This window comes from Pseudophryne corroboree, chromosome 3 (genome assembly GCF_028390025.1).
Source record: "Pseudophryne corroboree isolate aPseCor3 chromosome 3, aPseCor3.hap2, whole genome shotgun sequence".
NCBI classification, from domain to species: Eukaryota; Metazoa; Chordata; class Amphibia; order Anura; family Myobatrachidae; genus Pseudophryne; species Pseudophryne corroboree.
Window position 1 is genome coordinate 361,224,494 of NC_086446.1, and position 27,645 is coordinate 361,252,138.

At 52.5% G+C, this 27,645-nt stretch overlaps 1 protein-coding gene across 1 annotated transcript in view; it reads left to right on the forward strand.

Annotated features, from left to right (window-relative positions):
* LOC135057789 (gastrin/cholecystokinin-like peptide) overlaps nt 1-26,738 on the forward strand; it is a 47,254-nt gene extending 20,516 nt beyond the window's left edge. The window contains exons 2-4 of the mRNA XM_063963542.1: nt 300-464; nt 2,935-3,144; nt 26,553-26,738. Of these exons, the coding sequence (XP_063819612.1) occupies nt 2,937-3,144; nt 26,553-26,644 (300 nt within the window). The 5' untranslated portion in view covers nt 300-464; nt 2,935-2,936 and the 3' untranslated portion in view covers nt 26,645-26,738. The remainder of the gene's footprint in view (nt 1-299; nt 465-2,934; nt 3,145-26,552) is intronic.
* The last annotated feature ends 907 nt before the right edge of the window (nt 26,739-27,645 follow it).

Below are 27,645 nucleotides of genomic sequence, written 5' to 3' on the forward strand. Positions count from 1 at the left end.
TGGAAACCTATCGGTGAGCCCCCTGTCCCTGTGGACAGACAAACCGATAACTCCTTTATAAAGCAAAAAATATAGAAACATAATTACTGTGTTTAAACCTTTCTGAGCCTTAACCAGGAGAAATCTGTCTTGAAAACGTCATGACATGACAGAAAATGAGTCTGAAATTGCCCACAAAATGTGAACAGGTCTGGTATCCAAGTGTCAAGTAATCAAATTGATTTGTTCAGCTATATTTGTACATCTTCTATTATGTTATGTTATCCTCTTGACAAATAGTTAATCTCCATCTCTCTTAGGGCAGAGGGTGCACTGACATCATTAGGAGAAGGGCACAGGAAAGTGATGGCTATAGGTGGGAGGAGACAGCCTCCAGTGCCCAGAATAAAATGATGCTCTGAAGCTACAGAAAGTCAGAGACATCTCTTGCCGAACCGTCCGACTCAGAATCAGTAACACCACAGGTGAGGAACACACAGTAGGGGGCGATGAAGAGATTTTTGCTTTTTAATAGACAATATGTTATGCTCTGCTGAATATTACTACTTTCGCATCAACTTTTGTAGGAAAGCCAAGGTATGTTTTAATCTAAAATAAAACTATATTATATGGACATAATTTGTTTTTGCAAGTCCTACAATGTTTTTCCTGTCTCATGTATTATATAATGACATTATTAAAGGTGTGGAGATCACTGGTTCAGCAAATAACTACCTGTAAATGATTGTTTGGCTTGTCGTTGCAGCTGCTGGGATATATCTCCTATTCTTTCAGTAAAATAACATTTTCTTAGGATAACTTGCAGTTTCCATCTGCCAGGCTCATAGTCTTCATTTTGTATCTGTAGACAAATGTTGTTGTTTTTTTTAATCTTTAATTTCTTGTTGCAAATATTAAGAGTGAGCAAATGTAACATCTTCCTGGCTCTATGTGAATGGCTGGTTTTTGATAATTTCTCTTCTAGATAAACTTTACTATTTTTGAAGATAGGATTGGAGGAATTTGTATATTTACTTTTTTCTCAGTAATGTGTTGGTAAAAATGTCTGTAACTACAAAGTCAGTAAAATATAGATACAAGGGTTAGTAAACCTAACACCAAAAAAGCGAACACTGTAATTCAATAATAAAACTCTATGTTCAAATTCACCACCTTATTGTTTAATATGGGTTAATTAAATGTCTGATGCATTTCCATCAAATACAGTAAATATAATATATGGGATAGTAATTAAATAATAAAGTTAATATCCACAATTTACAGTTGAATTTGCCAAGACAGAAATTGAGAAATTACTCACATTTTATCAGTTTTTATTATGTTTTCATGTAGGAAAACTCATTCAAATTAATATCTCAAATTTGTGTGTATACCCAAATGGGATTTTTTTTTTAAAGTATTCTGCACATCCAGGGCTGGCAACCTAACACTTGGTGCATGGTACACGCACAGTTTTTGGAGCCACCTATCCCCACCAGTTAGGAACAGGCTGGCCAGCCCCCCTGTTTCTCTCCAGCTCATTAATCATCTGTATTGCTGTCTCTCCAGTGTCATCCCCCATGTCTCTCCATCTCCAGCTATCCACTCATCTTAACAGTGTCCTCAGCCTCAAACACCCCCCTGCATATATCTCAACTTCAATCCCCACCCTGTGTCTCTCAGCCACCCCAACACTCTGTGTCTCAGCCTTCCGCTATGCCTCTCAGGCTTTCCCTTGTTTCTCTCAGTCTTCTGTCTCTCAGCCTTCCCCTGTGTCTCCTAGCTTCAGCCTTATGTCTCTTTGTCCTCCCCTTATGTCTCTCAGCCTTCCCCACCCCGTGTCTCCCCAGTCAACACTTATCCCCTGCTTTATGCATTGCTAAATCCACTGCTCAGCGGCACAGCTTCATGATGTCAGGGCTCTGCATCAGACAAAACAAACTTTATTGTGCCGCTTACTGGTGGCCAAGCTCCCTCTCTGATGACTACAGCATGGCATATGCAAGGGGGCCACAGGAACTGGACTCCCTAGGTTCCTGAGGGTCTGTGGCCCCTCTGAATCTTAGGGGTCCGGTACTACTGTCCTTTTTGCCCCCACTGTCGCTGGCCCGTACACATCTATAAATCTGGTGATCTAATTTATCATTTAACTATTTATCTGGGCAGGCCTAGTTCTGAATGTGCATGGAGTCAGAATAGGTGTTGTGCTTCTTCCTTAAAATGGTTCTCCAATGTAGAAGATATTACCTATTATTATCAGTAATTTAGGACAATTCAACAAGATACTAGTCCATGATTTCCAGCAGCTATGGAACAATGTATGCCCGTTGTTACTAGTGGGCTTCAAAATTAATTTGAGCTTGCATTCTAAAGCCTACAACTCTGTTCATGGCTTGGACTATAATATCCATTGAGTGGTTTGGAGATATGTTTTTTTATAGTGGAGTGATAGGGACCAGAATTCAGTGAAAACGTAATTTATATGTCCGAAACATAACAAACATTCAGTAGGAAAGAATATATTTTACATAGCTATTTTATGAAATGGACTTTAGAATTGGAAAAAGAAAACTGAACACTAGAGACATAGGGGGACATGTACTAAGCAATGATAAAAGCGGAGAAGTGAGCCAGTTGAGAGTTGCCCATGGCAACCAATCAGCATTGAAGTAACATTTATAATTTGCATGCTATAATATTATACAGAGCAGCTGATTGGTTGCCATGGGCAACTTCTCGGCTGGCTCACTTTTCCACTCTTTTCACTGCTCAGTACATCTCCCCCAGATTTATTAAGCCTTGGAGAGTGATAAATTGCACGGTGATAAAGTACCATCCAATCAGCTTCTAACTGTCATTTTTCAAACCCAGCCTGTAACATGGCAGTTAGGATCTGGTTGATTGGTGGCTAATTGCTGCAATGAAATACTTTATTTTTAGAATCTTGTATTACAGAGATGGACAGGAAGTTATGCGTCAGTGTGCTGCTAGCAATGCTTGCCATAGCCACCCTCTGCAGACCAATGACAGACCTGGAATCGGCAAGGCACAGTCCCCAGCGGAAGAGCTCCTTCCCTTCTGAAGTCAGCAGGCGGGACCTCCTGGCATCAATGACACATGAACAGAAGCAACTGATATCACAGCTTCTTCCTCAGCTGCTTGCAGGTAACTCACCCATATCTCTCCAAATATTTAAAATACTCGTAGAAAAATCTCAATATCTTTGGTTTTGCCAGTGTACATAAAGTGGAACTGTTGACTACAGAAAGCACAGTGAAGGCACTTTGGTGATTGAACCAGTAACCAGTCTATGGGAGGAATTCAATTACTTGAGATGTTTGGCTGTGCACAATGGGGGTCATTCAGAGTTGATCGCTCGCTAGCAGTTTTTAGCAGCCGTGCAAACGCTATGCCGCCGCCCACTGGTGAGTGTATTTTAGCTTAGCAGAAGTGCGAACGCTTGTGCAGCCGAGCTCTGCAAAAACAGTTTGTGCAGTTTCAGAGTAGCTCTGAACCTACTCAGCGCTTGCGATCACTTCAGCGTATCCGGATTTGACGTCATACACCCGCCCAGCGAACGCCCAGCCACACCTGAGTTTTTTCAGACACGTCTGCGTTTTTGCAAACACTACCTGAAAACGGTCAGTTGACACCCAGTAACGCTTAGGCCGCCGGGGCGGCAGCGGAGGGTAACGCCCCCTTCCTTCAATCTTCTAGCGGCCGCCAGTGCAAAGAAAAACTTTGCTAGAACCTGAGCACAACCACAAAGGGCTTTGTACCCGTACGTCGCGCGTGCGCATTACGGGGCATATGCATGCGCAGAAATGCCGTTTTTTCACCTGATCGCTGCGCTGCGAAAATCGGCAGCAAGCGATCAACTCGGAATGACCCCCAATAACCGTCACTAATTTTCCTGCAAAATTATTTTTTATAAATTACTAAAAACTGAATGTGAAGTGCCAGTGTCCAATGTTTGGGGAGGTATTTTTGTGACCATCACAGAAAACTGAAGTCTATGGATTTTCTAGCCAGTGACTTCACTAGTTTACTGCCTGAAAAATATTCTTTAGGTAGGTCTACCCTAACTCCTAGGGGTATTTCTACTAAAGTGCGGGTTTATTAAAGTGGAGATGTTACCATAGCAACCAGATTGTATTTATTATCTTCTACAACACTGGTTCTCAAACTCGGTTCTCAGGACCCCACACAGTTCACGTTTTCTATGTCACCAAACAGCACTGTGTATCACCAACTGTCAGGGCCGGTGCAAGGTTTCTTGACACCCTAGGCAAAACTTTAGCCTGCCCCCCCCCCCCCCCCCCCTCTGCATGCTTACATAGTGGTACGTGGTGGATGCCGTACATGCAGGAGTCTGCAATTGTGGGGGTGGGGGCTAGCGGGCAACATGCGGGAGTCTGCAATCGCTGAAGGGGTGGTAGTCAAAAACACACCTGAGACTGAAATCGCAAGGTGTGTGTGTGTGGGGGGGGAGGATGCGGACAACATGCCAGAGTCTGCGAATGGGCGAGGTGCAGACACTATACCCGATTCTGCAATCGCTTGGGCGGGGGCTGCAGGCAACAGGCGGGAATTTGCAATCGCGAGGGGGGGGGGAACATAACGGAGTCTGCAATAGGGGGGGGGGGGTTGTGTTTTGCGGGCAACATGCCCAATTCTACAATCGCAGTATGTTGGGAGGGGGGGTGCGGGCAACAAGCGGGAGTTTGCAATCGCGAGGGAAGGAAAAGGAAACATCACCGAGTCTGCAATAGAAGGGAGGGTTGTGAGCAACATGCCTGATTCTACAATAGTGTGGGGAGGAGGGGTGTTTGCGGGCAACATGTGGGAGTCTGCAATCGCGAGGGAGGGGTACCTGAGTCTGCCATCCAGGGGAGGGGGGAGACTGAAACATCCCAGAATCTGCAGTCGCGCCGGGGTGTGGGGGGCGGATTTGGTGGTGTGTGCTACATGCCCCCGACTCTGCAATCGTGAGGGTGTTGCGGGCAACAAGCTGGAGTCTGCAATCAGGAGGCGGATGATTAGTGGCGATCGGACATCATGCCCGAGAACACAATTCGCAGGGGGGGGTGGGGGAGAGAATCACGCCCGGGTCCGCAATCGTGGGGGGGTGTAGGCATCATGCCCGAGTCCGCAATTCGTGCAGGGGAGGTGTGTATGTTGTGCGGGTATCATGCCTGTCTCCACAATCATGGGGGGATGCAGGCATCATGCCTGAGCCTGCAATTCCTGGAGGGGTGTGGGCATCATCTCCGAGTGTCCGCAATTCGTGGGGGGGATGGGTTGTGTGGGCATCCAGGGGCAAACGCAGGATTTGTGTGGAAGGTTTACCGTGGGATATAGATATAATATACATCATGTATATAGTAGTCGGTGTGCGGGCATCATTACAGAGTCCACAATTGCGGGGGAGAAGGGGTGCGGGCATCATGCCCGAGTCCACAATTTGCAGGGCACGGGTGCGGGCATCATGCGGGGGTTGCAGGCAGGGTCGGTGCTAGGGTGATCAGCGCCCTCCTGCAAACTATACATTTTGCGCCCTCCTACAAATACAGATGTGGCCACTCTCATCCTACCAGCAAGCAGCCACATTGCGCTGATGACTAGCCACGGCAAGCTGCGTCCCATTCGCAGGAGTGTACACACCGGGGGTGATTCAGAGTTGTTCGCTCGTTAGATTTTTTCGCAACGGAGCGATTAGTCGCAAACTGCGCATGCGCAATGTTCGCAGTGCGCCTGCGCCAAGTAAATTAGCACAAAAGTTTGGTATTTTACTCACGGCATAACGAAGATTTTTCATCGTTCTGGTGATCGGAGTGTGATTGACAGGAAGTGGGTGTTTCTGGGCGGAAACTGCCCGTTTTATGGGAGTGTGCGGAAAAACGCTGGCGTTTCTGGGAAAAACGCGGGAGTGTCTGAAGAAACGGGGGAGTGTCTGGGCAAACGCTGGGTGTGTTTGTGACGTCAAACCAGGAACGAAACTGACTGAACTGATCGCAGTGTAGGAGTAAGTCTCGAGCTACTCAGAAACTGCTAAGAAATTTCTATTTGCAAATCTGCTAATCTTTCGTTCGCAATTCTGCTATGCTAAGATACACTCCCAGAGGGCGGCGGCTTAGCGTGTGCAATGCTGCTAAAAGCACCTAGCGAGCGAACAACTCGGAATGAGGGCCACCATGCGATCCTAATGATAGCGCATTAATGCATACCCGCAGGCACGCTTATTGCAGAAAACAAGTTGCATTTGCCACAATTAGCCTTTAAGCTGAGGAGGGATACAGCTGTATGTCTGCTTGACATGTCTCTTTACTATGTTTTCCTTCATGATGCAGTGTAAACAGTGGAGAAGTTGCCTATGGCAACCAATCAGTGTTGAGGTAACATTTATAAAGTGTATTCTATAAAATTATATAAGCTGATTGGTTGCCATGGGCAACTTCTTCACTGACTTACTTCTCCACACTTTTCACTGCTTCATGAATAGACCCCACAGAAATATGAAAAGAGAGAGAGGGTGATCGGGTGAGTGTTAGAGACGGTGGGTGACAGGAAAGTCAGTAGGTGACAGGGAGAGGGTGACAGGAGAGAGAGCGGACGGGGAAAGGGTAACGGCAGGGAGAGGCAGTGGGAGAAGGGCAGAGAGTGAAGCTAGGGAGAGGCAGAGACCAGTGAGTGGAGGAAGGTGACAAGCAGAGGGTGACATTGAGAGGGTGAGAGTCACTGGGTAACAAGCAAGAGAGGTGATGGGGAAATGGTGAGAATCAGTTGCCAACAGGAAGAGTGTAACAGAAGAGAGGTGACGGGGTGAGGGTAATACCCCTTTTACACCGCCAGCATATAACACGGATTATTGCACATGAAGGTGCATAACCCGTGTTGCTGGCTGGTGTAAAAGGTTCGAGTTGGAATAATCCGGGTCGAGAGACCCGGTATTCCAACTCGGGTGGTTTGCAGGGTTGAACACGTGTTCAACTCGGCAAACTGTGCAGTGTACAGTGAATGTGCGGGCGGCGCTTGGAAATCATGTGATCTCCAAGTACCACCCCCGCCGCGTCACTGGCAATATGCCGGGTTAGTGAGTGCAGTGGGAAAGGGAGCTGACGCAGGGCGCAGCCGGGTAGCACCCTTGTCAGGCTCCCGGCTGTGACCCGCGCTGTTGGTCTAAAAGCGGTATAAGAGTCAGTGAGTGATAGGGAGAGGGTCTCAGGAGAGAGGTGACGGGCGGGGAGAGGCAGTGGGTGATAGGCAGTGGGAAACTGCATTAATTAAAAAACAAAAACACATTAATATGCCACTCCCCCATACAAATGTTTAATATACCGTACCCCCCTCCCCTGCACACATTAATATACCACCACCCCCTCCCCTGCATACATTAATATACCCCCCTGCACACACTAAGATACCACCCCCCTCCCCTGCACACATTAATATACCCCCCTGCACACATTAATATACCACCCCCCCTCCCCTGCACACACTAATATACCCCCCTGCACACACTAATATACCACCCCCCTCCCCTGCACACATTAATATACCACCCCCCCCTCCCCTGCACACACTAATATACCCCCCTGCACACACTAATATACCACCCCCCTCCCCTGCACACATTAATATACCACCCCCCCTCCCCTGCACACACTAATATACCCCCCTGCACACACTAATATACCACCCCCCTCCCCTGCACACATTAATATACCCCCCTGCACACATTAATATACCACCCCCCCTCCCCTGCACACACTAATATACCCCCCTGCACACACTAATATACCACCCCCTCCTCTGCACACATTAATATACCACCCCCCCTCCCCTGCACACATAAATATACCCCCCTGCACACACTAATATACCACCCCCTCCCCTGCACACACTAATATACCCCCCTGCACACATTAATATACCACCTCCCCTCCCCTGCACACACTAATATACCCCCCTGCACACACTAATATACCACCCCCCTCCCCTGCATACATTAATATACCACCCCCCTCCCCTGCACACATAAATATACCCCCTTGCACACACTAATATACCACCCCCCTCCCCTGCACACATTAATATACCCCCCTGCACACACTAATATACCACCCCCCTCCCCTGCACACATTAATATACCCCCCCCTCCCCTGCACACACTAATATACCGCCCCCCTCCCCTGCACACATTAATATACCACCACCCCTCCCCTGCACAGACTAATATACAACCCCCCTGCACACATCAATATACCACCACCCCCTCCCCAGCACACACTAATATACCCCCCCTGCACACATTAATATACCAATCCCCCTCCCCTGCACACAGTAAAATTACCACTTTCCCTCATCAGCAGCAGAATGTACCTGAGTCTGTGCTCCCCAGTATGGTATGGCTTTCTGATAGACCTGCTGGGCTGCTGCTCCTCACGTCTGAAGGCTCCTCTCTAGTCACATGTGCACCAAGTGACTTCCTGTTCCTGTCCATGCAGGAAGCAAACTCAGCAGAGCGTCGGGAGGTAATCGCTCGGCTTCTGTATGAGCACACTGCAGCATGTGGCTCCAAAGGGAAAATAAAAGTGCCCTGGCCCCGAGGAGGGGGGGTGGGGGGGGGGTGGTAAGGGTGCAGGCAACATGCCTGAGTCCTCAAGTGAATATGTGAGGCGCTATCACGGAGGTGGGGGGCGACAGATTTGTAGAGACCGCATTTTCTCATCAGTGTGTTCTGCCGCCCTCCAGTGGCCGGCGCTCATAGGCAGCTGCCTAAGGGCTAAAACACACTACACGGTTGTTGCCGGCCGGGAAAAAGCCGGACGGCTTTTTCCCGTGCCGGCATTGTAGTTAACAGTGTGAGGGCTAGGGTCCCTTCACACTGCACGGCCCCGGCCCGGCTGCCGGGTTGCAGCCGGGTCTCACCACTGGAGGGTCCGGCGGCCGGGCGGCCGCCGGGCCGTCTTTGGAGCCAGTGAACCGTGTGTGTGAAGGGGAGCTTTCACACACAACGGTTTCTTCTGCAGCCGTGTCTGATGCTGCGCATGCGCACAGCTTCACACACGGCTCAAAGCCGTCCAGTGTGACAGACACTGCCGGTTTCTCCCGGATGGCAAAAAGCCGGACAAAGTTTGTCCGGCTTTTTGCCATCCGGGAAAAACCGGAGTGTGTGTTACAGCCCTAAAGCTGCGTAGTGATAGCGCCGGCCCTGCCAACTGTAACATTTTAAACATCTACAGGTGACCTGCAAAACATGGACCGTGTGGGGTCCTGAGGACCGAGTTTGAGAACCTGTGTTCTAGAAGGTGCTAGATAAAGGGGTGGCAAATATTTTAGCTGGGGGATCACTTAACTTAACACTTTTCAGTGAATATATGAGGACCGCACACAAAATATCTTGTATATGAACAGGAGAGCCTTCATTACAGTACTGAATCTACTATAAGCCATTAATAAAAAATAAAAAAAACAGGTTGAAAACAAAAACACAGCATCTAGTATAATGCCTCTCACTCCATGGGCACATTTATCAGCTCCCACCCTCTTTCCTTGGGCACATTTACCAGCTCCCTGCCTTTCTTCCTGGGCACAGTTACCAGCTCACTCCCTTTCTGCCTGGGCACAGTTATCAGCTCCCCACACTCTTTCTCTTGGCACAGTTACCAGCTCCCTCCCTTTCTCCCTGGGCACAGTTACCAGATCCCCTCCCTCTCTCCCTGGACATAGTTGCCAGCTCTCCTCCCACTCTCTATGTACAGTTACCAGTTCCCCACTCTCCCTCCCTGGGCACAGTTATCAACTCCCCTCCCTTTCTCCCTGGGCATAGTTACTAACTTCTCTTCCTCTCTCCCTGGGCACAGCTACCAACTCCCCTCATACTCTCCATCAGCTCCCCTCCCTGTCTCCCTGGGCACAGCTACTAGCTCCCCTCCCTTTCTGTCTGGGTACAGTTACCAGCTCCCCTCCCTGTCTCCCTGGGCACAGTTACCAGCTCCCCTCCCTTTCTGCCTGGGCACAGTTACCAGCTCCCCTCCCTCTTTCCCTGGGCACAGTTGACAGCTCCCCTCCCTCTCTCTCTAGGTACATTTACCAGCTCCCCTCCCTGTCTTCCTGGGCACAGCTACTAGCTCCCCTCGCTTTCTGTCTGGGTACAGTTACCAGCTCCCCTCGCTTTCTGTCTGGGTACAGTTACCAGCTCCCCTCCCTGTCTCCCTGGGCACAGTTTCCCGCTCCCCTCCCTTTCTGCCTCGGCACAGTTACCAGCTCCCCTCCCTCTTTCCCTGGGCACAGTTGACAACTCCCCTCCCTCTCTCTCTAGGTACATTTACCAACTCCACTCCCTGTCTTCCTGGGCACAGCTACTAGCTCCCCTCCCTTTCTGTCTGGGTACAGTTACCAGATCCCCTCCCTGCCTCCCTGGGCACAGTTACCAGCTCCCCACCCTCTTTCCCTGGGCACAGTTACCAGCTCTTCTCATTCTCCCCCTGGGCACAGTTACCAGCTCTACTCCCTGTCTCCCTGGGCACAGTTACCAGCTCCTCTCCCTCTCTCCCTGGTCATAGTTACCAACTCCACTTCCTTTCTCCCTGGGCACAGCTAACAGCTCCCCTCATTCTCTCCCTGGGCACAGTTACCAGCTCCCCTCCCTGTCTCCCTGGGCACAGTTACCGGCTATCTTCCATCTCTCGCTCAGCACAGTTACCAGCTATTCTCCCTCTCTCTCTAGGTACAATTACCAGCTCCCCACCCTCTCTTCCCTCTCTCCCTGGGAACAGTTACCAGCTCCCCTCCCTCTCTCCCTGGACAAAGTTACCAGCTCCCCACCCTCTCTCCCTGGGCACAAGTTACCAACTCTCTTCCCTCTCTTCCTGGGCACAGTTACCAGCTCCCTCCCTTTCTCCCTGGGCACAGTTACCAACTTCCCTCCGTGTCTCCTTTGGCACAGTTACCAGCTTCCCTCCCTTTCTCCCTGAGCACAGTTACCAGCTTCCCACCCTCTCTCCCAGGGCACAGTTACCAGCTCTCTTCAGTCTCTCCCTGGGCACAGTTACCAGCTATCCTCCTCCTCTCTCTAGGTACAATAACCAGCTCCCCACCCTCTCTCCCTGGGCACAGTTACCAGCTTTCTTCCCTCTCTCCCTGGGCACAGTTACCAGCTTCCCTCCTTTTCTCACTGGGCACAGTTACCAGTTCTCCTCCCTCTCTCCCTGGGCATGGTTACCAGCTCCCCACCCTCTCTCCCTGGGCACAGTTACCAGCTCTCCTCCCTCTATCTCTAGGTACAGTTACCAGCTCCCCTCCCTGTCTCCTTGGGCACAGTTACCAGCTCCCCTCCCTGTCTCCCTGGGCACAGTTACCAGCTCCCCACCCTCTTTACCTGGGCACAGTTACCAGCTCTTCTCATTCTCTCCCTGGGCACAGTTACCAGCTCTCCTTCCTGTCTCCCTGTGCACAGTTACCAGCACCCCTCCCTCTCTACCTGGGCATAGTTACCAACTCCACTTCCTTTCTCCCTGGGCACAGCTACCAAATCCCCTCCCTGTCTCCCTGGGCACAGTTACCGGCTCTCTTCCATCTCTCGCTCGGCTCAGTTACCAGCTATCCTCCCTCTCTCTCTCTAGGTACAATTACCAGCTCCCCACCCTCTCTCCTTGGACAAATTTACCAGGTCCCCACCATCTCTCCCTGGGCACAAGTTACCAGCTCTCCCTGGGCACAGTTACCAGCTCCCCTCCCTTTCTCCATAGGCACAGTTACTAGCTTCCCTCCGTGTCTCCTTTGGCACAGTTACCAGCTCCCCTCCATTTCTCCCTGAGCATAGTTACCAGCTACCCTCCTCCTCTCTCTAGGTACAAAAACCAGCTCCCCACCCTCTGTCCCTGGGCACAGTTACCAGCTTTCTTCCCTCTCTCCCTGGGCACAGTTACCAGCTTTCTTCCCTCTCTCCCTGGGCACAGTTACCAGCTTCCTTCCCTGTCTCCCTGGGCACAGTTACCAGCTCCCCACCCTCTTTCCCTGGGTACAGTTACCAGCTCTTCTCATTCTCTCCCTGGGCACAGTTACCAGCTCTCCTCCCTGTCTCCCTGTGCACAGTTACCAGCTCCCCTCCCTCTCTCCCTGGGTATAGTTACCAACTCCCATTCCTTTCTCCCTGGGCACAGCTACCAGCTCCCCTCCCTGTCTCCCTGGGCACAGTTACCGGCTCTCTTCCACCCCTCGCTCGGCACAGTTACCAGCTATCCTCCCTCTCTCTCTAGGTACAATTACCAGCTCCCCACCCTCTCTCCCTGGGCACAGTTACCAGCTCCCCTCCTTCTTTCTCTAGGTACATTTACCAGCTCCCCACCCTCTCTCCCTGGGCACAGTTACCAGCTCTCCTCCCTCTCTCTCTAGGTACAGTTACCAGCTCCCCTCCCTGTCTCCCTGGGCACAGTTACCAGCCCCCCACCCTCTTTCCCTGGGCACAGTTACCAGCTCTTCTCATTCTATCCCTGGGCACAGTTACCAGCTCTCCTCCCTGTCTCCCTCTGCACAGTTACCAGCACCCCTCCCTCTCTCCCTGGGCATAGTTACCAACTCCTCTTCCTTTCTCCCTGGGCACAGCTACCAGCTCCCCTCCCTGTCTCCCTGAGCACAGTTACCGGCTCTCTTCCATCTCTCGCTCGGCACAGTTACCAGCTATCCTCCCTCTCTCTCTCTAGGTACAATTACCAGCTCCCCACCCTCTTTCCCTGGACAAAGTTACCAGGTCCCCACCATCTCTCCCTGGGCACAAGTTACCAGCTCTCTTCCTGGGCACAGTTACCAGCTCCCCTCCCTTTCTCCATAGGCACAGTTACCAGCTTCCCTCCGTGTCTCCTTTGGCACAGTTACCAGCTCTCCTCCCTTTCTCCCTGAGCACAGTTACCAGCTTCCCTCCCGCTCTCCCTTGGCACGGTTACCGGCTCTCTTCCCTCTCTATCCTACTCCTCTCCAGCTCCCCTCCCTTTCTCCCTGAGCACAATAACCAGCTCCCCACCCTCTCTCCCTGGGCATAGTTACCAGCTTTCTTCCCTCTCTCCCTTAGCACAGTTACCAGCTTCCCTCCTTTTCTCCCTGGGCACAATAACCAGCTCTCCTCCCTCTCTCCCTAGGCTAGGTTACCAGCTCCCCACCCTCTCTCCCTGGGCACAGTTACCAGCTTCCCTCCGTGTCTCCTTTGGCACAGTTACCAGCTCCCCACCCTCTCTCCCTGGGCACAGTTCCTGGCTCTCTTCCGTCTCTATCCTACTCCTCTTTCTAGGTACAATAACCAGCTCCCCACCCTCTCTCCCTGGGCACAGCTACTAGCCCCCCTCCCTTTCTGTCTGGGTACAGTTACCAGCTCCCCTCCCTGTCTCCCTGGGGGGGGGGGGGGGGGGGGGGGGCAGGGGGGGGGGCAGTTACCAGCTCCAGCTCCCTCCCTTTCTGCCTGGGCACAGTTACCAGCTTCCCTCCCTCTTTCCCTGGGCACAGTTGACAACTCCCCTCCCTCTCTCTCTAGGTACATTTACCAACTCCACTCCCTGTCTCCCTGGGCACAGCTACTAGCTCCCCTCCCTTTCTGTCTGTGTACAGTTACCAGATCCCCTCCCTGGGCACAGTTACCAGCTCCCCACCCTCTTTCCCTGGGCACAGTTACCAGCTCTTCTCATTCTCTCCCTGGGCACAGTTACCAGCTCCCCTCCCTCTCTCCCTGGTCATAGTTACCAACTCCACTTCCTTTCTCCCTGGGCACAGCTACCAGCTCCCCTCATTCTCTCCCTGGGCACAGTTACCAGCTCCCCTCCCTGTCTCCCTGGGCACAGTTACCGGCTATCTTCCATCTCTCGCTCAGCACAGTTACCAGCTATCCTCCCTCTCTCTCTAGGTACAATTACCAGCTCCCCACCCTCTCTTCCCTCTCTCCCTGGGAACAGTTACCAGCTCCCCTCCCTCTCTCCCTGGACAAAGTTACCAGCTCCCCACCCTCTCTCCCTGGGAACAAGTTACCAGCTCTCTTCCCTCTCTTCCTGGGCACAGTTACCAGCTCCCCTCCTTTTCTCCCTGGGCACAGTTACCAGCTTCCCTCTGTGTCTCCTTTGGCACAGTTACCAGCTTCCCTCCCTTTCTCCCTGAGCACAGTTACCAGCTTCCCACCCTCTCTCCCAGGGCACAGTTACCGGCTCTCTTCAGTCTCTCCCTGGGCACAGTTACCAGCTATCCTCCTCCTCTCTCTAGGTACAATAACCAGCTCTCCACCCTCTCTCCCTGGGCACAGTTACCAGCTTTCTTCCCTCTCTCCCTGGGCACAGTTACCAGCTTCCCTCCTTTTCTCCCTGGGCACAGTTACCAGCTCTCCTCCCTCTCTCCCTGGGCAAGGTTACCAGCTCCCCACCCTCTCTCCCTGGGCACAGTTACCAGCTCCCCTCCCTCTTTGTCTAGGTACATTTACCAGCTCCCCACCCTCTCTCCCTGGGCACAGTTACCAGCTCTCCTCCCTCTCTCTCTAGGTACAGTTACCAGAACCCCTCCCTGTCTCCTTGGGCACAGTTACCAGCTCCCCTCCCTGTCTACCTGGGCACAGTTACCAGCTCCCCACCCTCTTTCCCTTTGCACAGTTACCAGCTCTTCTCATCCTCTCCCTGGGCACAGTTACCAGCTCTCCTTCCTGTCTCCCTGTGCACAGTTACCAGCACCCCTCCCTCTCTCCCTGGGCATAGTTACCAACTCCCCTTCCTTTCTCCCTGGGCACAGCTACCAGCTCCCCTCCCTGTCTCCCTGGGCACAGTTATCGGCTCTCTTCCATCTCTCGCTCGGCACAGTTACCAGCTATCCTCCCTCTCTCTCTCTCTAGGTACAATTACCAGCTCCCCACCCTCTCTCCCTGGACAAAGTCACCAGGTCCCCTCCATCTCTCCCTGGGCACAAGTTACCAGCTCTCTTCCTGGGCACAGTTACCAGCTCCCCTCCCTTTCTCCATAGGCACAGTTACCAGCTTCCCTCCGTGTCTCCTTTGGCACAGTTACCAGCTACCTTCCCTTTCTCCCTGAGTACAGTTACCACCTTCCCTCCCGCTCTCCCTTGGCACGGTTACCGGCTCTCTTCCCTCTCTATCCTACTCCTCTCCAGCTCCCCTCCCTTTCTCCCTGAGCACAATAACCATCTCTTCTCCCTCTCTCCCTAGGCAAGGTTACCAGCTCCCCACCCTCTCTCCCTGGGCACAGTTACCAGCTTCCCTCCGTGTCTCCTTTGGCACAGTTACCAGCTCCCCACCCTTTCTCCCTAGGCACAGTTCCTGGCTCTCTTCCCTCTCTATCCTACTCCTCTTTCTAGGTACAATAACCAGCTCCCCACCCTCTCTCTCTGGGCATAATTACCAGCTTCCCTCCTTTTCTCATTGGGCACAATAAACAGCTCTCCTCCCTCTCTCCCTAGGCAAGGTTACCAGCTCCCCACCCTCTCTCCCTGGGCACAGTTAACAGCTCCCCTCCCTCTTTCTCTAGATAAATTTACCAGCTCCCCACCCTCTCTCCCTGGGCACTGTTACCAGATCCCCTCCCTGTCTCCCTGGGCACAGTTACCAGCTCCCCATCCTCTTTTCCTGGGCACAGTTACCAGCTCTTCTCATTCTCTCCCTGGGCACAGTTACCAGCTCCCCTCCCTCTCTCCCTGTGCATAGTTACCAACTCCCCTTCCTTTCTCCCTGGGCACAGCTACCAGTTCCCCTCCCTGTCTCCCTGGGCACAGTTACTGGCTCTCTTCCACCCCTCGCTCGGCACAGTTACCAGCTATCCTCCCTCTCTCTCTAGGTACAATTACCAGCTCCCCACCCTCTCTCCCTGGGCAGTTACCAGCTCTCCTCCCTCTCTCTCTAGGTACAGTTACCAGCTCCCCTGCCTGGGCACAGTTACCAGCTCCCTTTCCCATCTCCCTGGGCACAGCTACTAGCCCCCCTCCCTTTCTGTCTGGGTACAGTTACCAGCTCCCCTCCCTGTCTCCCTGGGCACAGTTACCAGCTCCCCTCCCTTTCTGCCTGGGCACAGTTACCAGCTTCCCTCCCTCTTTCCCTGGGAACAGTTGACAACTCCCCTCCCTCTCTCTCTAGGTACATTTACCAACTCCACTCCCTGTCTCCCTGGGCACAGCTACTAGCTCCCCTCCCTTTCTGTCTGGGTACAGTTACCAGATCCCCTCCCTGGGCACAGTTACCAGCTCCTCACCCTCTTTCCCTGGGCACAGTTACCAGCTCTTCTCATTCTCTCCCTGGGCACAGTTACCAGCTCTCCTCCCTGTCTCCCTGGGCACAGTTACCAGCTCCCCTCCATCTCTCCCTGGTCATAGTTACCAACTCCACTTCCTTTCTCCCTGGGCACAGCTACCAGCTCCCCTCATTCTCTCCCTGGGCACAGTTACCAGCTCCCCTCCCTGTCTCCCTGGGCACAGTTACCGGCTATCTTTCATCTCTCGCTCAGCACAGTTACCAGCTATCCTCCCTCTCTCTCTAGGTACAATTACCAGCTCCCCACCCTCTCTTCCCTCTTTCCCTGGGAACAGTTACCAGCTCCCCTCCCTCTCTCCCTGGACAAAGTTACCAGCTCCCCACCCTCTCTCCCTGGGAACAAGTTACCAGCTCTCTTCCCTCTCTTCCTGGGCACAGTTACCAGCTTCCCTCTGTGTCTCCTTTGGCACAGTTACCAGCTTCCCTCCCTTTCTCCCTGCGCACAGTTACCAGCTTCCCACCCTCTCTCCCAGGGCAGAGTTACCGTCTCTCTTCAGTCTCTCCCTGGGCACAGTTACCAGCTATGCTCCTCCTCTCTCTAGGTACAATAACTAGCTCTCCACCCTCTCTCCCTGGGCACAGTTACCAGCTTTCTTCCCTCTCTCCCTGGGCATAGTTACCAGCTTCCCTCCTTTTCTCCCTGGGCACAGTTACCAGCTCTCCTCCCTCTCTCCCTGGGCAAGGTTACCAGCTCCCCACCCTCTCTCCCTGGGCACAGTTACCAGCTCCCCTCCCTCTTTGTCTAGGTACATTTACCAGCTCCCCACCCTCTCTCCCTGGGCACAGTTACCAGCTCTCCTCCCTCTCTCTCTAGGTACAGTTACCAGAACCCCTCCCTGTCTCCTTGGGCACAGTTACCAGCTCCCCTCCCTGCCTACCTGGGCACAGTTACCAGCTCCCCACCCTCTTTCCCTTTGCACAGTTACCAGCTCTTCTCATTCTCTCCCTGGGCACAGTTACCAGCTCTCCTTCCTGTCTCCCTGTGCACAGTTACCAGCACCCCTCCCTCTCTCCCTGGGCATAGATACCAACTCCCCTTCCTTTCTCCCTGGGCACAGCTACCAGCTCCCCTCCCTGTTTCCCTGGGCACAGTTACCGGCTCTCTTCCATCTCTCGCTCGGCACAGTTACCAGCTATCCTCCCTCTCTCTCTCTAGGTACAATTACCAGCTCCCCACCCTCTCTCCCTGGACAAAGTTACCAGGTCCCCACCATCTCTCCCTGGGCACAAGTTACCAGCTCTCTTCCCTCTCTCCCTGGGCACAGTTACCAGCTTTCTTCCCTCTCTCCCTGGGCTCAGTTACCAGCTTCCCTCCTTTTCTCCCTGGGCACAGTTACCAGCTCTCCTCCCTCTCTCCCTGGGCAAGGTTACCAGCTCCCCACCCTCTCTCCCTGGGCACAGTTACCAGCTCTCCTCCCTCTCTCTCTAGGTACAGTTACCAGAACCCCTCCCTGTCTCCTTGGGCACAGTTACCAGCTCCCCTCCCTGTCTACCTGGGCACAGTTACCAGCTCCCCACCCTCTTTCCCTTTGCACAGTTACCAGCTCTTCTCATTCTCTCCCTGGGCACAGTTACCAGCTCTCCTTCCTGTCTCCCTGTGCACAGTTACCAGCACCCCTCCCTCTCTCCCAGGGCATAGTTACCAACTCCCCTTCCTTTCTCCCTGGGCACAGCTACCAGCTCCCCTCCCTGTCTCCCTGGGCACAGTTACCGGCTCTTTTCCATCTCTCGCTCGGCACAGTTACCAGCTATCCTCCCTCTCTCTCTCTAGGTACAATTACCAGCTCCCCACCCTCTCTCCCTGGACAAAGTTACCAGGTCCCCACCATCTCTCCCTGGGCACAAGTTACCAGCTCTCTTCCCTCTCTCCCTGGGCACAGTTACCAGCTCCCCAACCTTTCTCCATAGGCACAGTTACTAGCTTCCCTCCGTGTCTCATTTGGCACAGTTACCAGCTCCCCTCCCTTTCTCCCTGAGCATAGTTACCAGCTATCCTCCTCCTCTCTCTAGGTACAGTGGCCCTCATTCCGAGTTGTTCGCTCTGTAATTTTCTTCGCATTGCAGCGATTTTCTGCTAATTGCGCATGCGCAATGTTCGCACTGCGACTGCGCCAAGTAAATTTGCTAAGAAGTTTGGTATTTTACTCATGGCATTACGAGGTTTTTTCTTCGTTCTGGTGATCGTTGTGTGATTGACAGAAAGTGGGTGTTTCTGGGCGGAAACTGGCCATTTTATGGGAGTGTGTGAAAAAACGCTGCCGTTTCTGGGAAAAACGCGGGAGTGGCTGGAGAAACGGGGGAGTGTCTGGGCGAACGCTGGGTGTGTTTGTGACGTCAAACCAGGAAGACAAGCACTGAACTGATCGCACTGGAAGAGTAAGTCTCGAGCTACTCAGAAACTGCAAATTAAAATAATTTCGCAATATTGCGAATACATCGTTCGCAATTCAGCTAAGATTTACTCCCAGAGGGCGGCGGCTTAGCGTGTGCAATGCTGCTAAAAGCAGCTTGCGAGCGAACAACTCGGAATGAGGGCCAGTAACCAGCTCCCCACCCTCTCTCCCTGGGCACAGTTACCAGCTTTCTTCCCTCTCTCCCTGGGCACACTTACCAGCTTTCTTCCCTCTCTCCCTGGGCACAGTTACCAGCTTCCTTCCCTGTCTCCCTGGGCACAGTTACCAGCTCCCCACCCTCTTTCCCTGGGTAGTTACCAGCTCTTCTCATTCTCTCCCTGGGCACAGTTACCAGCTCTCCTCCCTGTGCACAGTTACCAACTCCCCTTCCTTTCTCCCTGGGCACAGCTACCAGCTCCCCTCCCTGTCTCCCTGGGCACAGTTACTGGCTCTCTTCCACCCCTCGCTCGGCACAGTTACCAGCTATCCTCCCTCTCTCTCTAGGTACAATTACCAACTCCTAACCCTCTCTCCCTGGGCACAGTTACCAGCTCTCCTCCCTCTCTCTCTAGGTACAGTTACCAGCTCCCCTCCCTGTCTCCTTGGGCACAGTTACCAGCTCCCCTCCCTGTCTCCCTGGGCACAGTTACCAGCTCCCCACCCTCTTTCCCTGGGCACAGTTACCAGCTCTTCTCATTCTTTCCCTGGGCACAGTTACCAGCTCTCCTCCCTGTCTCCCTGTGCACAGTTACCAGCACCCCTCCCTCTCTCCCTGGGCATAGTTACCAACTCCTCTTCCTTTCTCCCTGGGCACAGCTACCAGCTCCCCTCCTTGTCTCCCTGGGCACAGTTACCGGCTCTCTTCCATATCTCGCTCGGCACAGTTACCAGCTATCCTCCCTCTCTCTCTCTTGGTACAATTACCAGCTCCCCACCCTCTCTCCCTGGACAAAGTCACCAGGTCCCCACCATCTCTCCCTGGGCACAAGTTACCAGCTCTCTTCCTGGGCACAGTTACCAGCTCCCCTCCCTTTCTCCATAGGCACAGTTACCAGCTTCCCTCCGTGTCTCCTTTGGCACAGTTACCAGCTCCCTTCCCTTTCTCCCTGAGTACAGTTACCACCTTCCCTCCCGCTCTCCCTTGGCACGGTTACCGGCTCTCTTCCCTCTCTATCCTACTCCCTCCAGCTCCCCTCCCTTTCTCCCTGAGCACAATAACCATCTCTCCTCCCTCTCTCCCTAGGCAAGGTTACCAGCTCCCCACCCTCTCTCCCTGGGCACAGTTACCAGCTTCCCTCCGTGTCTCCTTTGGCACAGTTACCAGCTCCCCACCCTTTCTCCCTAGGCACAGTTCCTGGCTCTCTTCCCTCTCTATCCTACTCATCTTTCTAGGTACAATAACCAGCTCCCCACCCTCTCTCTCTGGGCATAATTACCAGCTTTCCTCCTTTTCTTACTGGGCACAATAAACAGCTCTCCTCCCTCTCTCCCTAGGCAAGGTTACCAGCTCCCCACCCTCTCTCCCTGGGCACAGTTAACAGCTCCCCTCCCTCTTTCTCTAGATAAATTTACCAGCTCCCCACCCTCTCACCCTGGGCACTGTTACCAGATCCCCTCCCTGTCTCCCTGGGCACAGTTACCAGCTCCCCATCCTCTTTTCCTGGGCACAGTTACCAGCTCTTCTCATTCTCTCCCTGGGCACAGTTACCAGCTCCCCTCCCTCTCTCCCTGTGCATAGTTACCAACTCCCCTTCCTTTCTCCCTGGGCACAGCTACCAGTTCCCCTCCCTGTCTCCCTGGGCACAGTTACTGGCTCTCTTCCACCCCTCGCTCGGCACAGTTACCAGCTATCCTCCCTCTCTCCCTGGGCACAGTTACCAGCTCTCCTCCCTCTCTCTCTAGGTACAGTTACCAGCTCCCCTGCCTGGGCACAGTTACCAGCTCCCTTTCCCATCTCCCTGGGCACAGCTACTAGCCCCCCTCCCTTTCTGTCTGGGTACAGTTATCAGCTCCCCTCCCTGTTTCCCTGGGCACAGTTACCAGCTCCCCTCCCTTTCTGCCTGGGCACAGTTACCAGCTTCCCTCCCTGTCTCCCTGGGCACAGTTACCAGCTCCCCTCCCTTTCTGCCTGGGCACAGTTACCAGCTTCCCTCCCTCTTTCCCTGGGCACAGTTGACAACTCCCCTCCCTCTCTCTCTAGGTACATTTACCAACTCCACTCCCTGTCTCCCTGGGCACAGCTACTAGCCCCCCTCCCTTTCTGTCTGGGTACAGTTACCAGATCCCCTCCCTGGGCACAGTTACCAGCTCCCCACCCTCTTTCCCTGGGCACAGTTACCAGCTCTTCTCATTCTCTCCCTGGGCACAGTTACCAGCTCTCCTCCCTGTCTCCCTGGGCACAGTTACCAGCTCCCCTCCCTCTCTCCCTGGTCATAGTTACCAACTCCACTTCCTTTCTCCCTGGGCACAGCTACCAGCTCCCCTCATTCTCTCCCTGGGCACAGTTACCAGCTCCCCTCCCTGTCTCCCTGGGCACAGTTACCGGCTATCTTCCATCTCTCGCTCAGCACAGTTACCAGCTATCCTCCCTCTCTCTCTAGGTACAATTACCAGCTCCCCACCCTCTCTTCCCTCTCTCCCTGGGAACAGTTACCAGCTCCCCTCCCTCTCTCCCTGGACAAAGTTACCAGCTCCCCCACCCTCTCTCCCTGGGAACAAGTTACCAGCTCTCTTCCCTCTCTTCCTGGGCACAGTTACCAGCTCCCCTCCCTTTCTCCCTGGGCACAGTTACCAGCTTCCCTCTGTGTCTCCTTTGGCACAGTTACCAACTTCCCTCCCTTTCTCCCTGAGCACAGTTACCAGCTTCCCACCCTCTCTCCCAGGGCACAGTTACCGGCTCTCTTCAGTCTCTCCCTGGGCACAGTTACCAGCTATCCTCCTCCTCTCTCTAGGTACAATAACCAGCTCTCCACCCTCTCTCCCTGGGCACAGTTACCAGCTCTCCACCCTGTCTCCCTGGGCACAGTTACCAGCTCCCCTCCCTCTCTCCCTGGTCATAGTTACCAACTCCACTTCCTTTCTCCTTGGGCACAGCTACCAGCTCCCCTCATTCTCTCCCTGGGCACAGTTACCAGCTCCCCTCCCTGTCTCCCTGGGCACAGTTACCGGCTATCTTTCATCTCTCGCTCAGCACAGTTACCAGCTATCCTCCCTCTCTCTCTAGGTACAATTACCAGCTCCCCACCCTCTCTTCCCTCTCTCCCTGGGAACAGTTACCAGCTCCCCTCCCTCTCTCCCTGGACAAAGTTACCAGCTCCCCACCCTCTCTCCCTGGGAACAAGTTACCAGCTCTCTTCCCTCTCTTCCTGGGCACAGTTACCAACTCCACTTCCTTTCTCCCTGGGCACAGCTACCAGCTCCCCTCCCTCTCTCCCTGGTCATAGTTACCAACTCCACTTCCTTTCTCCCTGGGCACAGCTACCAGCTCCCCTCATTCTCTCCCTGGGCACAGTTACCAGCTCATCTCCCTGTCTCCCTGGGCACAGTTACCGGCTATCTTTCATCTCTCGCTCAGCACAGTTACCAGCTATCCTCCCTCTCTCTCTAGGTACAATTACAAGCTCCCCACCCTCTCTTCCCTCTCTCCCTGGGAACAGTTACCAGCTCCCCTCCCTCTCTCCCTGGACAAAGTTACCAGCTCCCCACCCTCTCTCCCTGGGAACAAGTTACCAGCTCTCTTCCCTCTCTTCCTGGGCACAGTTACCAGCTCTCCTCCCTCTCTCTCTAGGTACAGTTACCAGCTCCACTCCCTGTCTCATTGGGCACAGTTACCAGCTCCCCTCCCTGTCTCCCTGGGCACAGTTACCAGCTTCCCTCTGTGTCTCCTTTGGCACAGTTACCAGCTTCCCTCCCTTTCTCCCTGAGCACAGTTACCAGCTTCCCACCCTCTCTCCCAGGGCACAGTTACCGGCTCTCTTCAGTCTCTCCCTGGGCACAGTTACCAGCTATCCTCCTCCTCTCTCTAGGTACAATAACCAGCTCTCTACCCTCTCTCCCTGGGCACAGTTACCAGCTTTCTTCCCTCTCTCCCTGGGCACAGTTACCAGCTTCCCTCCTTTTCTCCCTGGGCACAGTTACCAGCTCTCCTCCCTCTCTCCCTGGGCAAGGTTACCAGCTCCCCACCCTCTCTCCCTGGGAACAAGTTACCAGCTCTCTTCCCTCTTTGTCTAGGTACATTTACCAGCTCCCCACCCTCTCTCCCTGGGCACAGTTACCAGCTCTCCTCCCTCTCTCTCTAGGTACAGTTACCAGAACCCCTCCCTGTCTCCTTGGGCACAGTTACCAGCTCCCCTCCCTGTCTACCTGGGCACAGTTACCAGCTCCCCACCCTCTTTCCCTTTGCACAGTTACCAGCTCTTCTCATTCTCTCCCTGGGCACAGTTACCAGCTCTCCTTCCTGTCTCCCTGTGCACAGTTACCAGCACCCCTCCCTCTCTCCCTGGGCATAGTTACCAACTCCCCTTCCTTTCTCCCTGGGCACAGCTACCAGCTCCCCTCCCTGTCTCCCTGGGCACAGTTACCGGCTCTCTTCCATCTCTCGCTCGGCACAGTTACCAGCTATCCTCCCTCTCTCTCTCTAGGTACAATTACCAGCTCCCCACCCTCTCTCCCTGGACAAAGTTACCAGGTCCCCACCATCTCTCCCTGGGCCCAAGTTACCAGCTCCCCTACCTTTCTCCATAGGCACAGTTACTAGCTTCCCTCCGTGTCTCATTTGGCACAGTTACCAGCTCCCCTCCCTTTCTCCCTGAGCATAGTTACCAGCTATCCTCCTCCTCTCTCTAGGTACAGTGGCCCTCATTCCGAGTTGTTCGCTCTGTAATTTTCTTCGCATTGCAGCGATTTTCCGCTAATTGCGCATGCGCAATGTTCGCACTGCGACTGCGCCAAGTAAATTTGCTAAGAAGTTTGGTATTTTACTCACGGCATTACGAGGTTTTTTTCTTCGTTCTGGTGATCGTTGTGTGATTGACAGGAAGTGGGTGTTTCTGGGTGGAAACTGGCCATTTTATGGGAGTGTGTGAAAAAACGCTGCCGTTTCTGGGAAAAACGCGGGAGTGGCTGGAGAAACGGGGGAGTGTCTGGGCGAACGCTGGGTGTGTTTGTGACGTCAAACCAGGAACGACAAGCACTGAACTGATCGCAGTGGCAGAGTAAGTCTCGAGCTACTCAGAAACTGCAAAGTAAAATAATTTCGCAATATTGCGAATACATCGTTCGCAATTCAGCTAAGCTAAGATTCACTCCCAGAGGGCGGCGGCTTAGCGTGTGCAATGCTGCTAAAAGCAGCTTGCGAGCGAACAACTCGGAATGAGGGCCAGTAACCAGCTCCCCACCCTCTCTCCCTGGGCACAGTTACCAGCTTTCTTCCCTCTCTCCCTGGGCACACTTACCAGCTTTCTTCCCTCTCTCCCTGGGCACAGTTACCAGCTTCCTTCCCTGTCTCCCTGGGCACAGTTACCAGCTCCCCACCCTCTTTCCCTGGGTAGTTACCAGCTCTTCTCATTCTCTCCCTGGGCACAGTTACCAGCTCTCCTCCCTGTCTCCCTGTGCACAGTTACCAACTACCCTTCCTTTCTCCCTGGGCACAGCTACCAGCTCCCCTCCCTGTCTCCCTGGGCACAGTTACTGGCTCTCTTCCACCCCTCGCTCAGCACAGTTACCAGCTATCCTCCCTCTCTCTCTCTAGGTACAATTACCAGCTCCCCACCCTCTCTCCCTGGGCACAGTTACCAGCTCCCCTCCCTCTTTCTCTAGGTACATTTACCAGCTCCCCACCCTCTCACTGGGCACAGTTACCAGCTCTCCTCCCTCTCTCTCTCTCTAGGTACAGTTACCAGCTCGCCTCCCTGTCTCCTTGGGCACAGTTACCAGCTCCCCTCCCTGTCTCCCTGGGCACAGTTACCAGCTCCCCACCCTCTTTCCCTGGGCACAGTTACCAGCTCTTCTCATTCTTTCCCTGGGCACAGTTACCAGCTCTCCTCCCTGTCTCCCTGTGCACAGTTACCAGCACCCCTCCCTCTCTCCCTGGGCATAGTTATCAACTCCTCTTCCTTTCTCCCTGGGCACAGCTACCAGCTCCCCTCCCTGTCTCCCTGGGCACAGTTACCGGCTCTCTTCCATCTCTCGCTCGGCACAGTTACCAGCTATCCTCCCTCTCTCTCTCTAGGTACAATTACCAGCTCCCCACCCTCTCTCCCTGGACAAAGTCACCAGGTCCCCACCATCTCTCCCTGGGCACAAGTTACCAGCTCTCTTCCTGGGCACAGTTACCAGCTCCCCTCCCTTTCTCCATAGGCACAGTTACCAGCTTCCCTCCGTGTCTCCTTTGGCACAGTTACCAGCTCCCTTCCCTTTCTCCCTGAGTACAGTAACCACCTTCCCTCCCGCTCTCCCTTGGCACGGTTACCAGCTCTTTTCCCTCTCTAGCCTACTCCCTCCAGCTCCCCTCCCTTTCTCCCTGAGCACAATAACCATCTCTCCTCCCTCTCTCCCTAGGCAAGGTTACCAGCTCCCCACCCTCTCTCCCTGGGCACAGTTAACAGCTCCCCTCCCTCTTTCTCTAGATAAATTTACCAGCTCCCCACCCTCTCTCCCTGGGCAGTGTTACCAGATCCCCTTCCTGTCTCCCTGGGCACAGTTACCAGCTCCCCATCCTCTTTTCCTGGGCACAGTTACCAGCTCTTCTCATTCTCTCCCTGGGCACAGTTACCAGCTCCCCTCCCTCTCTCCCTGTGCATAGTTACCGACTCCCCTTCCTTTCTCCCTGGGCACAGCTACCAGTTCCCCTCCCTGTCTCCCTGGGCACAGTTACTGGCTCTCTTCCACCCCTCGCTCGGCACAGTTACCAGCTATCCTCCCTCTCTCTCTAGGTACAATTACCAGCTCCCCACCCTCTCTCCCTGGGCACAGTTACCAGCTCTCCTCCCTCTCTCTCTAGGTACAGTTACCAGCTCCCCTGCCTGGGCACAGTTACCAGCTCCCTTTCCCATCTCCCTGGGCACAGTTACCAGCTCCCCTCCCTCTCACCCTGGGACCAGATTTTAGATGACAATTGACAGAATAATCAAGGAATCCAGATGGAACCGGGGTATGCACTGCCAATGATCTCCTGTGTTAAGCTGGTGGGCTGCAAATCTCTCCCCTTTCACTCCTCCAAGGTTTATTCTGTGAATTGCCATCTAAAATCTGGTAGGGAGGCAATTTATACCCCCTTATTTTATATATAATAAAATGTGTTTTTAATGTTACACCATGAGGAGCATTTATCTTGTTACATTCTATAGACACATCTGAGGAACTAAGAAAAATACCTTATTGTGCTTTCAACTCATTATCCTGATGTAAGCATCTATGTTATTCCACAAATTAGGGTGTTGTGTATTTCCAGCGGAGGATCGCAAAGATACCTTTACAGGAATATATCTCCTTTTATGTAAGCATAAATGTGAGCATCTCATTTTATATACTACACTATAGGTGCCTAAAAGTAGTCCAGCTGGGCTGTCACATACCTGTTTAACTCTATTAACCATCTGTTCAGTCACAACCACGTCTGTTGCATGAATAGAATTGATCCCTATGTTGCACACTACAGTGCAATCAATCTGAAAAACATTTGTTTTGAGTGAGGCTCATATCTCTTTCGTATTATTCACAACTTCCCATTGTTTGGGAGATAAGAGGACATGTGTTCTGCTGTTTTCCAGCTGAACAGTAGTAGTGTAAGAAGGAATATAAATGGTTAGAGCACAAACAGCACTATTCTTTACATGGACTAGAATGTCATCCACACAATGTGTTAATATTGGTTGTTTATTGTTTGTACATCACAGAAATGTCCAATGCTGAAGGTCACCTTCACCCCGTGCATGATCGAGATTACGCTGGCTGGATGGATTTTGGCCGCAGGAGTGCAGAAGAATAGGTCCCAAATTCCTAAACTGTGTTTACCTTTTACTGCTGTGAATGCCCCAGTGGTGGAACAATGATTATATTAAATTATTAATCTGAGAAATAAATTTTTGGTTTGGTTTCTGATGAGAATTACAATGTTATTGGGTGGAGAATAGGGCTATCAATTTGTCTCTAAAACAATATCCACATAAAAAAATGAGTGGCAAAATGATATCATTATTTTATTCTTCAGGAATAAACTAATTAAAATGTCACTGCTGGGATGTTTTGTAAGGCAGTGTCATATAATGTTTATTTCATAAGCGAGTCACTTGTTCTATCAAGAATATCCAACCTTTATACTTACATTCTAGTGTATAACGCCATTTTGTAATGTCATTAGATTGTATAAGCATTACATTGTTCCTACAGTTCAAGAAAAAAACAAATCTCCATGAACTTTACCACCTACACCCAAGCACATTTAATATCAATGTGAATAGTTCATTGTATCACTAAAGCTCCCTCAACCTGGATTTTGCTATTACCCACAACCCTTCTCACTAGCACTTCACCCAAGACAGGCGGAAAAGAAATGGCTAAGGACACATCACAGGTTAAAGGCTATTATACTTGTTTTCATTATTCATCCATTCAGCTTTGTGATATATAGATCATATACTCCATTTTAATTACGTTTCTATTGTATATCAATGAAGCACTCCAAAAATATTAAAATGGAATAATAGGAAACTGGTGACCAGTGCCACACACACTACATTATGAGTAACATCCAGATGCCTGCCAGTTATAAAGTATAGCACAGTTGCTTTAAAACCTGAACCGGCCACATCTTTAGATGGAATCTACAGTATATCTGTACTTTTTGGTTCACATGGATGAAAGTCTTGGCCAACAATACAAGCCAGGTGATTCAAAGACAATGCCAGGAAGTAGTTCACTCAGTTTCCATCATCCAAGTCACAACAAATTGAACTCCGTTTAGAGTTATGAAAAATCATCAAGTAGTTC